The sequence below is a fragment of the Musca vetustissima genome, unplaced genomic scaffold, assembly GCF_032173495.1.
Source record: "Musca vetustissima isolate MV318-11 ecotype Yass unplaced genomic scaffold, APGP_CSIRO_Mvet_v1 utg25810, whole genome shotgun sequence".
Taxonomy (NCBI): Eukaryota; Metazoa; Arthropoda; class Insecta; order Diptera; family Muscidae; genus Musca; species Musca vetustissima.
The window spans coordinates 234,919-245,231 of NW_026878772.1; the positions used below are offsets into that span (position 1 = coordinate 234,919).

Consider the following 10,313-nt stretch of genomic DNA (forward strand, 5'->3'; position numbering starts at 1 on the left):
AAATACCGACTGACCGGTCGCTGTATTGGGGATGCCGAACTCCTACGATCGGGATCAATGCAGTCGCAGTCTCGTGAGAGAACGTCATCTCTACCACAACGAGAACAAAATCGAATCGGAATTTGTTGACACCGCCACCGCGTGTGACCAGGGCGTTTGCAGCGCCAACAGTGCGTACTCCGTGAGTAGGGGGCATCTGCTGCATGGAGCATGTGCGACGTATGAAATTTTTCCATTCGGGCCTCGTCCCGTTTTATCAGCTCGAAGTCGTCGGTTAGGCTTATCAGTTCATCTATGGTCTGGAAGTCAGACCGCCGTACATAATGTCTGTACTCCGGTCGAAGGCCGTCGTATATGCGATCCAGATGGTTCATCGATTTTAATTGTGGATGACGCCGCGAAGTGGTGAGCATTGTTAATATGTAATCTTTAGCTTTTTCCTTGTTCTGCTGGCGGCGATTGTAGAAGGAATGCTCTATCTGGCTTAGGTACCGCTTGGGCAGGAAGAATTTTTCGGCTTCCGATCGGAAGTCGGTCCATGTGTGGATGTCGTCTCGTTTCACTCGGTACCATTTCAGCGCATTTCCTTCTAATATGGTAAGGAGCGAAGGGAGTAGACCATCCAGGGGAATGTTATAGCACTCGGCAAGTTCTTCAATTCGCTCGAGGAAATCGATCAGATCGTGGTCACCCGAAAATTTGAGTGACCAACGGTGAATTATATTCATTAACTCGATGTATGACATTGTACTCGTTGTACGATCTATTGACGAAGGAACTTCCACAGATGCCTCTGGTAGAAATGATGGCACCGAAGTTTTAACTTCCTTCTCTAATTCCCGTAATAGGTTCTCAGCCGATGCACGTGTTCGTTTCTCTCTAATATGTTTGCTTAGTTGTTTCCGAAGGTGATCTACGGTGTAGCCCTCGGTATGAAGTCCAACTTTTTGACTTTGTTCAATCAGCTGCTCTCGTTTCAGAAGATATATCCAGCTAAGTGATTCCGGACTTAAGAAGTCGCTTACCTCCGAATGGTTCCTACTATTATTCATGGACCACGACGAATCCTCGCTGGCGGTGGATTTCGGTTTTTCGCTGTTCGTCTTTTCGTCGGGTCCCTGCTCGGGCGCCATTTATAACGAGTGGTTTTATCTAAGGCTGAAGTAAACTCAGTCGCTGCCAAGGTCAACCTAAGGACCCACAAACCTTAAGTAAAAACACGAGTGATTACAATTTCAATCTTTATTATAATACTCTGGTGTTTACAATATGAATAATAGTCGGGAGGTGAGATAAGCTTTTCGGTTGGAATCTTCTAATCGGTAATGGTAGCGGGGGTGATTAAGTCGGCTCGCAACTAATTGGCTGGTTGGTATTCGGGTTGTACGGCTGGTTACAGTCGGCTTGGAGATACTCGGCTAGCTGATGTCGGCTCGTTGAGAATCGGATGGCTACAGTCGGCTCGTTGGGGATCGGCTAGCTGTTGTCGGTACGTTGGAGATCGGCTGGCGACAGTCGGCTCGAAGATACTCGGCTAGCTGATGTCGGTTCGTTGAGGATCGGCTGGCTACAGTCGGCTCGTTGGGGATCGGCTAGCTGTTGTCGGTACGTTGGAGATCGGCTGGCTACAGTCGGCTCGAAGATACTCGGCTAGCTGATGTCGGCTTGTTGATGTTCGATTGGATGCAATCGGCTCGTAGGTACTCGGCTTGCTACAGTCGGCTCGTTGATGTTCGGTCGGATGCAATCGGCTCGTAGGTACTCGGCTTGCTACAGTCGGCTCGTAGGTACTCGGCTTGCTACAGTCGGCTCGTTGGTGTTCGGTCGGATGCAATCGGCTCGTAGGTACTCGGCTTGCTACAGTCGGCTCGTTGGTGTTCGGTCGGATGCAATCGGCTCGTAGGTACTCGGCTTGCTGGTGTCGGCTCGTTGAAGATCGGCTGGCTACAGTCGGCTCGTCGGGGATCAGGGCAGGATACAATCGACTCGTTGTTGGTCGGCAGGTTCGGGGTTTTCAGGGTTCGGTTAGTAGTTATTAGTATGGAGCTAGCTATGAGCGGGGAGCTGGCTATGAGCGAGGAGCTTGCAAAGAGCGAGGAGCTGGCAAAGAGCGAGGAGCTGGCTATGAGCGAGGAGCTGGCAAAGAGCGAGGAGCTGGCTATGAGCGAGGAGCTTGCAAAGAGCGAGGAGCTGGCAAAGAGCGAGGAGCTGGCAAAGAGCGAGGAGCTGGCAAAGAGCGAGGAGCTGGCTATGAGCGAGGAGCTTGCAAAGAGCGAGGAGCTGGCAAAGAGCGAGGAGCTGGCAAAGAGCGAGGAGCTGGCTATGAGCGAGGAGCTGGCAAAGAGCGAGAAGCTGGCTATGAGCGAGGAGCTGGCAAAGAGCGAGGAGCTGGCTATGAGCGAGGTCGAATCGTCGTTAACATTCTCCAGTATACGAGACTGCGGACAAGCCACACATCTTCGTCACTCGTAGTTCGGTAACGTCCGAGGTCGACCACTTCGGCATGGCAAAGTGGAACATATATCCGTATGGTACTATGAAGTGAATGAGAATTATTGTGTACTTCAAAAAAGTTGTCTGTTGTTTAATGCAATGAAGTTGAAGTACGCAGGTAATGATACTGGCTTAGGTTTAAGGTGAGACGTTATTTACTACTAAATATTGAGGTGGGTTGACATTAACTGGGGTCGTGCATAATGTATGAAACGGTCACGTTACAACTAATTATTTATATTTTTAGGCAAGCCCAATAAAGAGGGCAATGTATTGATGCAGGAAGCTTAAATATTCCCGGGGAACATACCAAATAAATTTTTTCTTTTACTGTTCATTTTTATTATAAAATTGTCAATTTCTTTGCATATATGTCAAATAAAATAACTAGAACTTACTGAGTAAATGTTACTGGAAAAGTAACCAGACACACCTCGTTATTAGCCGATTTTCTAAAAAATGATTTAATAATAAATCCGCCATTTTGGTTATTTTTGAGTGAAGCCAATAATCCTAGTTCATACTAAGATGAGATGTGTGTTATTTGGAATTGCGTTTTTATTTTCAGATTCGGATGATCCAGTGACCGGCAATCATGCCCCCCGTCGAAGAGAAGAACTTTTCTTTAATTACAAGAAACAACAACATGTTAGTTCCGTCCCAGATCCCAGAATCTACTAATTTTACAAGTTGTGCAACTTTTTACTCGAAAACAGTTTCTGAACTCACAGAACTCGAAAAAATGGTAAACAGAAATGCCAACTTCTGATTGTTGTTTGTTATGTTGATTTTGGAGTATTGCCATCTAATTTTGGCTTTTTAGATTTGCGTTCCCGAACTTTTCAAATTATTTTTTACTCTATAAGCAATTTTGAAATGTTTCCCTTTTACTAACTCTACTATTAAAAAAATACTGGAAAAATGCAATCAGTTGATAGAAATCAGTTGTTTAAAAAGTTTTAACTGTCGCCAAAACACTTCATTTAAGTGTTTATACGATATCAGTTACTTCTCCATCACTCCGGGTAGTCGGTAAGAACAATCGCACAAAAACGTTTTACAACACTACTTGTTGGTAAACATAAACACAACAATCTAGAAAAAATAATTTTAATAATATAAAGACAAAAATAATAAATCGATTATAAAATGGACGATATATTCTTTCCACCCACAAAAAGCAATAGTTTAGACGACTCGGATGAAGTAGATTTGAAATTCTTCGACTCCCATCATCATGACAATCACAAGACCAGCGAAAGTAGTCAAAATTCCGATTCGGATCACAAATCGGAGGATCACCGAGATTCTAGGGATGATGGTGATGAAAGACGTCGAGTTAAATCGGAAAATTCCGACAACAGAGATGATACAGATGGTAATTCACAAAATAAAAAACAGAAATCCAAAAAGGAAATGGAAGAGGAGGAACGAGAAAAGATGCAGTACGTATATGCGTAGAACAACTGAGTAGAGAGGGTGGTATTAATAAACAATTTGTGTATTCCAGAGTACTGGTGTCAAATTTTACCGAAGAACAATTGGATCGTTATGAAATGTATCGAAGATCGGCATTCCCTAAAGCTGCTGTTAAAAGACTGATGCAAACTATTACCGGTTGTTCCGTTTCACAGAATGTTGTTATAGCCATGTCTGGTATAGCCAAAGTTTTTGTTGGTGAAATTGTGGAGGAAGGTTGGTTGATAGTGTCACTGCAAACGTTTTAGTAATCATCATATTCATATTTTGTGTTCTTTTAGCTTTGGACGTTATGGAGGAAATGGGCGATACAGGTGCCTTACAACCAAAATATTTACGTGAAGCTGTTAGACGTTTAAGACAACGTAATCGCATGCCTATAGGCAAATTTCAGAAACCTTATTTTAGATTAAACTAATATTTATTAGCAATAAAAGAAATATTTTATTTTAAATTAGTTCAACCGTGGTATTTTTATTAGAAGCGTTTTTAAGAAAAGTATTATAATCATAAACTATTATTATATTATGCAGAAAATGTGAGAAACATGTGTTTTCTGGCCGATATTCTTGTTCCTTTATCCAATTTTCAGAATCCATATTTCTGGTATAGCCAAAGTTTTTGTTGGTGAAATTGTGGAGGAAGGTTGGTTGACAGTGTCACTGCAAACGTTTTAGTAATCATCATACTCATATTTTGTGTTCTTTTAGCTTTGGACGTTATGGAGGAAATGGGCGATACAGGTGCCTTACAACCAAAATATTTACGTGAAGCTGTTAGACGTTTAAGACAACGTAATCGCATGCCTATAGGCAAATTTCAGAAACCTTATTTTAGATTAAACTAATATTTATTAGCAATAAAAGAAATATTTTATTTTAAATTAGTTCAACCGTGGTATTTTTATTAGAAGCGTTTTTAAGAAAAGTATTATAATCATAAACTATTATTATATTATGCAGAAAATGTGAGAAACATGTGTTTTCTGGCCGATATTCTTGTTCCTTTATCCAATTTTCAGAATCCATATTTCTGAAAAATTAATACTGCATTTTTTATTTCGAAAGATTTAATTTTACTATTAAGAGATTAAAAATTAATGTAATATTAAACATTCCAGTATAAAGCGAATAAATTATGAGGTATCTAGTGGTGGTAAAAAGTAGTAGTCGTTACTACGTAGCAAGTTATTCAACTGGAATATGATTCGAATTTTTACATGTTAACTCCACTAAATAGGGAGAAGAGGCAACTTTCACCAATTTTTGCTTTCAAGCCTCATAACTTTACACTGAGTATACAAATATCATACATTAAGTTCAATTTAAAGATAAAAGGTTGCCATATATAAATGAAACAATTCTGAACTTCTATTTTATCAGAGCTGTTCAACGTTGCACCGTGTTCAAATGTGCCTCCCTCTCCACTGCGGTTTTTATTTTTAAAAATGTTTAAGTATCCAATTGTTTTCCAAATAAAATGTTGGTCCGACGTTTCGGCATCAACTCGTTCCAGTATAAATCATATGCCGGTGGAGGTTCTTCTCTTTTAAATGTTTTATTCTTCAATATTGATGAAGTTTCGACGGCTTTACTTTTAATTTTCAATTTCCAGTTATTCCAATAGAATGTAAAAAATTTTCCCGTGGCATAGTAGAAAATTTCCAAAGAGCTAATAATACTAAATCCGTACATCAGACCCATAATGCCACCAAAACGATCTGAAAGAAAAAAACAAATACATAAAGATTATTCATTACTAGTCAAACATTGTTATACGGTAATAAATATAATTTTCAAAAATAAAAAAGAAAAATAATTAGAACGAATGTAATATACTTACTTAATAGCACAACCCAATCGCCAATTATATCCATTTCGGTGGCCTGTGCAAATCGTTGTTTGAAAAATAATTTTATTATTGCTAGGGGCTTAGTATCGTCGAGACCTTTCCTACAACAATAAGAACAATTTACAAAAATTGGTTACAATCTCATAACAAATCTACAGAAAGTAGATTTTAGGGCATAAGTGTATACATCTTCATGGTGCAAATAAAAATTACACCAAACGAATGATCGTTGTTTTGACCTCTCACTCGTTTGTTTTGTGTGTGCGAACATTCTTTGGCTAATGCTCGTTTGGTGGAGAATTTATAAATTCATTAGTAAAATGAGTACAAAACGAAAAAAATGGGATTTAATTTATTCGCGAGCGAATTTTTGCGCACCCTGCTTTATTTTTAAGATAATAGAAGAAGTAATGAAAAGTTTTGAGTATATTCCAGATGCAACTAGGAAAAAGAGGGAGAAGCTGAGAAGATTAATATTAAATATTCAAAACCAACATATTAAAGAAAATAATATTTATTGTAACCCCGAAAAATAATTCATCTTATTAGAGTGTTTACGATATATTCTATAATTTAAAGAGGTTTGCTGAGTTGGAGTATATGATGTGTCAGGGACGAAACCTTTATAAAGTTCAATAAAAATTTTATTATTACGATTTCTTGAGGACCAGAAGTAGTGGGTAACAGTGCCCATCGTCGATCATGATATTATTTTTCGAAAAAAAATATTACTATCTGCAAACTTTTGACCAAATCGGACACTATCAAACCCAAAATGTGGACCATCTTCGAAATTGATGTATTTATGTTTAGAAAACATAATATAGTGTGCAAATTTTGGATATAATCATTTACTTTCTTTGAAATATATGTTGGACATCAACCAGACAAATAGGAGGGTATAACTAAATCGACTCCAAATTATCTGAAATGGATTTGGTCCAAAGTCTTTAAAAGATTTATTTCGATGGGACATATTTTTGATCTAAATGATATTAAAATATCTCGAAATGAAATTGGGTATTAAACTTACAATAAACCATGACTATATATTCCACCATAGGCTCTTCGCATTGTCATCTCGTTTAAATGAATTCGGAAATTTACACCATCGCAAGATGGCAGACAATGCGGACATTTGCGTGCGGCCATTAAATCACTATCATCCATATTATCATCATTGACATAGGCGAAATAGTTCCAATTATGCCATTTGGCATTCCATTGACGCAAACAAGGCAAGGCATTTAAATTACAATATGTTAGATTAGCCATAGCACCCATTGGTGGACTAACACAACCACAATGTTTTATCATAGATTCGGAACGGCATTGTAATAAGCATTCATCTATGGAATAATATGATCTAAAATAAAAAAAACATAATTTATAATTAATTACGCCATAATTTTGCAGTCGAAATCGAATTATCGTGCAGTCGAAATCGTTTTTCATAATGTATGGCTTTTAACGACGGCATCCTAAAATTTCGAGAAAAGCGCTGTTCTTTATTACATATCACCGGTTACTTCACAGTTATTGTAAGCAATTTCGACAGTATTTCCTTACCGATTTAAAACCTTTTGACCCTCATCGGGAAAATAACAATTGCGTACGCTTGGCTTAAATTGTCGTATTCTTTCAGAGGAATCATAAAATTCTGGTTGTATGGGTATTTCCACTATGGAATAATAATCAACTAATATATGACCAATGTGACTCGATTGTATGTTGGCATAATCATACTGAGGGAATACTGTTATCTTTAAAAGAAGAGTGGGGATTTAAAATTATTGTTAATAGATGTATCCGTTAGGTGCTTACCTCAAATGCATCAATATCAAAATCTCGCACCGTAAAATCTTCCGGATTACTTTGTAACACAAATTGTATAGAATTTAGAATGGAATTAGCTTCAAATTGTATTGGCTGCTTCTCACGTATAAAACGATTATCTTCATTGCGAATTTCTCTGAAATATGAGTTAAATATTATTATATATTAATAAATTAAATTATTTATTAGAAGCTACCTACTCATCATAAGCATAACTTTCACGTTTATAATTGAACATACAGCAAACTCCATTTGTTGTCAGACGTTTACGAAAATAATCACTTATATTTACCGGTATGCCATAAACAATACCTCTTATTATAAGATCATCACAATCTGGACCAAGCTCGGTGAGAATATCCTGAACGGGATAATCACTGGTATTATACATCATGCGTAGTAAAATATCCAATTTTGTTAATATAGTTTCGTTGGCTTTACTCTTGTCATATGGAAACAAATAGAAATCATCCAAATAGAGTAGGTGTCTAAACATTTCCATTGGAGTTTGGGCCAGAAAATATGGTCGGAAATTTTGTTGTATGGAAAAACTGGAAATATAAGTAAATATTTTTAAAAGGTCATAGTAGATTTTACGACATTAAGAGGATCTTTAAAGTTAAAACAATTTAATAAATATACCAAAAATATGATGGAGAAAAGTAGTTCATATATTAGCTAACATGAACTTTGATCTGAAAATCTGTAGTTCAGTTTTATTTCTTCTTGGGTATCATGATCTGTGCATTGAGTGTTAATCATCTATGTATCCATTTTCGCCTTTTCTATATCTAATAAAAATTTCCTTGCATTTTTTGTTTTACTATTAATTTTTTATAATACGTATTGGAAGCTTATCATTTGGTTTTTTGGAGTGTTTTTGCTGAAGAAAAAATACACACACCCGCACACACATTTACCTTTTTTCATATCTCACTCATTTTAAGTTGCCACAATTCTAATCTCTCTCAAACAGCAGCTAACCCACTGCTAATAGTTATCAGGCCAAGTGGTAGTCGCCCGTGTAGGGAAACCTATAAAAGCCATAAAATAACATAGTTTTACGACTATTCGTCGAAAGTATTCGCGCCATGAAGGGTTTATCGATTACATTCGTTTTGGCCATATTGGGCTTGGCCTCCGTTTCTTTGGCTTTGAAGGCCCGCTACGATAACTACCACGTTTATCAATTGCAACCCAAGACTGCAGAACAATTGGAACTTGTCAAGCAATTGGATGGTTCCCGCGATTCGTATATTTTCTTGGATGCTGTACATTATGTCAATTCGAAAATCCATGTTGTCGTAGCTCCTCATAGAGTACCTGATTTCGTGAAAGCTTTGGAAAACTATTCCATTGCCTATGAACTGATGGAAACCAATGTTCAAGCTCATTTGGAAGATGACATTGTGGCCAATCCCAACAGACGCAGTGACGATTATAGCTGGACGGAATACCATGAGTTGGAGGATACTTACAATTGGTTGCATAGCTTGGAGCAAAAATATCCCGGTGTTGTTAGTATCTTCAAGGCTGGTCGTACTTATGAAGGTCGTGATATTTTGGGTGTTAAGATCACCTATGGACCCGGTAAAAAGGGTATTTTCTTGGAAGGCGGTATGCATGCTCGTGAATGGATTGGACCCGCTACCACCACCTATATCCTTAACCAATTGTTGAGCAGCACCGATAAAGAAGTCCGCATGATTGCTGAAAGCTTTGACTGGTATATTGTACCACACGCCAACCCTGATGGTTTTGTCTACACTCACACCACTGATCGTTTGTGGCGTAAGACCCGTACTCCCTATGAAAACGGTTGCTTCGGTGCTGATCCCAATCGTAACTGGGACTTCCATTGGAACGAAATTGGTGCCAGCGACAACCCTTGCTCTGATACCTATGCTGGTCCTTCTGCTTTCTCCGAAATCGAAACCAAAACCCTTGCCGAATATATTGCCACCGAATTGAAGGGCAAAATTTTCTTGTTTGTCTCATTCCATTCCTACTCGCAGTTGTTGTTGTTCCCCTATGGTCACACCAATGAATTGCCACCAAACTACAACGATTTGAAACGCGTGTTCGATGTGGCCATTGATGCCGCGGCCGAACGTTATGGCACAAAATATACTGGTGGTAACATTTATGATGCCATCTATCCTGCTGCCGGTGCTAGTCTTGATTGGGCCTATGGTACCCAAGGTGTTAAATATGCCTACTGCTATGAATTACGTCCATCCAGCTTGAACTTTTGGACTGGCTTCAAATTGCCTGCTTCCCAAATTATTCCCACCGGTGAAGAGACTATGGACTCATTGATGGCCATGATCAAGGAAGCCGGTATTACGCATTTCTTGTAAAGGAATTCTTTTTTATTTTGACGAATATTTTTTGAGCCTTTGGTAACAAAGTTCAAAGTGTGATTGCGAATGTTTGTTGTTTGTTTTCAATAAATCATTGCACATTTATTGAACACGGGGTTTTTTATTTCTTTTTTGGTTTTGTCGTTGATAAACTTAATTTCACTTTCTGGCATAGGAAATCTTGGTTAGCTTCTTATCACGCCATTGCCATTAATTAAATTTACGATTAAAGTAATTTAAGTTAAGTGGCATTTATTGTTTTGGTTTGTTAGACGGGTTGCCTGCTTTCCT

General features: G+C 38.3%; 3 protein-coding genes across 3 annotated transcripts; 2 read left to right on the top strand and 1 right to left on the bottom strand.

Annotated features, from left to right (window-relative positions):
* Positions 1-3,619: 3,619 nt before the first annotated feature.
* Positions 3,620-4,393, top strand: LOC133323553 (transcription initiation factor TFIID subunit 11). The gene is made up of 3 exons (XM_061532468.1): positions 3,620-3,938; positions 4,004-4,188; positions 4,254-4,393. Exons 1-3 carry the CDS (start codon positions 3,643-3,645, stop codon positions 4,388-4,390), a joined length of 618 nt encoding a protein of 205 aa, XP_061388452.1. The 5' UTR covers positions 3,620-3,642; the 3' UTR covers positions 4,391-4,393.
* Positions 4,394-5,423: 1,030 nt separating this feature from the next.
* On the bottom strand, positions 5,424-8,155 carry LOC133323550 (pickpocket protein 11-like). The gene is made up of 6 exons (XM_061532466.1): positions 7,860-8,155; positions 7,648-7,795; positions 7,393-7,586; positions 6,857-7,189; positions 5,815-5,924; positions 5,424-5,692 (listed from the first exon to the last, which is right to left on the bottom strand). Exons 1-6 carry the CDS (start codon positions 8,153-8,155, stop codon positions 5,424-5,426), a joined length of 1,350 nt encoding a protein of 449 aa, XP_061388450.1.
* A 580-nt stretch (positions 8,156-8,735) lies between these two features.
* On the top strand, positions 8,736-10,019 carry LOC133323551 (zinc carboxypeptidase A 1-like). The gene has a single exon (XM_061532467.1). The coding sequence runs from the start codon at positions 8,751-8,753 to the stop codon at positions 10,017-10,019; it is 1,269 nt and encodes a 422-aa protein (XP_061388451.1). The 5' UTR covers positions 8,736-8,750.
* Positions 10,020-10,313: the final 294 nt, after the last annotated feature.

Excerpts from the sequence above, each read along its gene's own strand:
- LOC133323553 (XM_061532468.1), top strand. The coding sequence starts at position 3,643 with ATGGACGATATATTCTTTCCACCCACAAAAAGCAATAGTTTAGACGAC. Across the intron at positions 3,939-4,003 it reads GAGGAACGAGAAAAGATGCA|AGTACTGGTGTCAAATTTTA; the intron begins GTACGTATATGC and ends TGTGTATTCCAG. Across the intron at positions 4,189-4,253 it reads TGGTGAAATTGTGGAGGAAG|CTTTGGACGTTATGGAGGAA; the intron begins GTTGGTTGATAG and ends GTGTTCTTTTAG.
- LOC133323550 (XM_061532466.1), bottom strand. The coding sequence starts at position 8,155 with ATGTTTAGACACCTACTCTATTTGGATGATTTCTATTTGTTTCCATAT. Across the intron at positions 7,190-7,392 it reads GGTCAAAAGGTTTTAAATCG|ATCATATTATTCCATAGATG; the intron begins GTAAGGAAATAC and ends TTTTTATTTTAG. Across the intron at positions 5,693-5,814 it reads CGATTGGGTTGTGCTATTAA|ATCGTTTTGGTGGCATTATG; the intron begins GTAAGTATATTA and ends TTTTTCTTTCAG.
- LOC133323551 (XM_061532467.1), top strand. The coding sequence starts at position 8,751 with ATGAAGGGTTTATCGATTACATTCGTTTTGGCCATATTGGGCTTGGCC.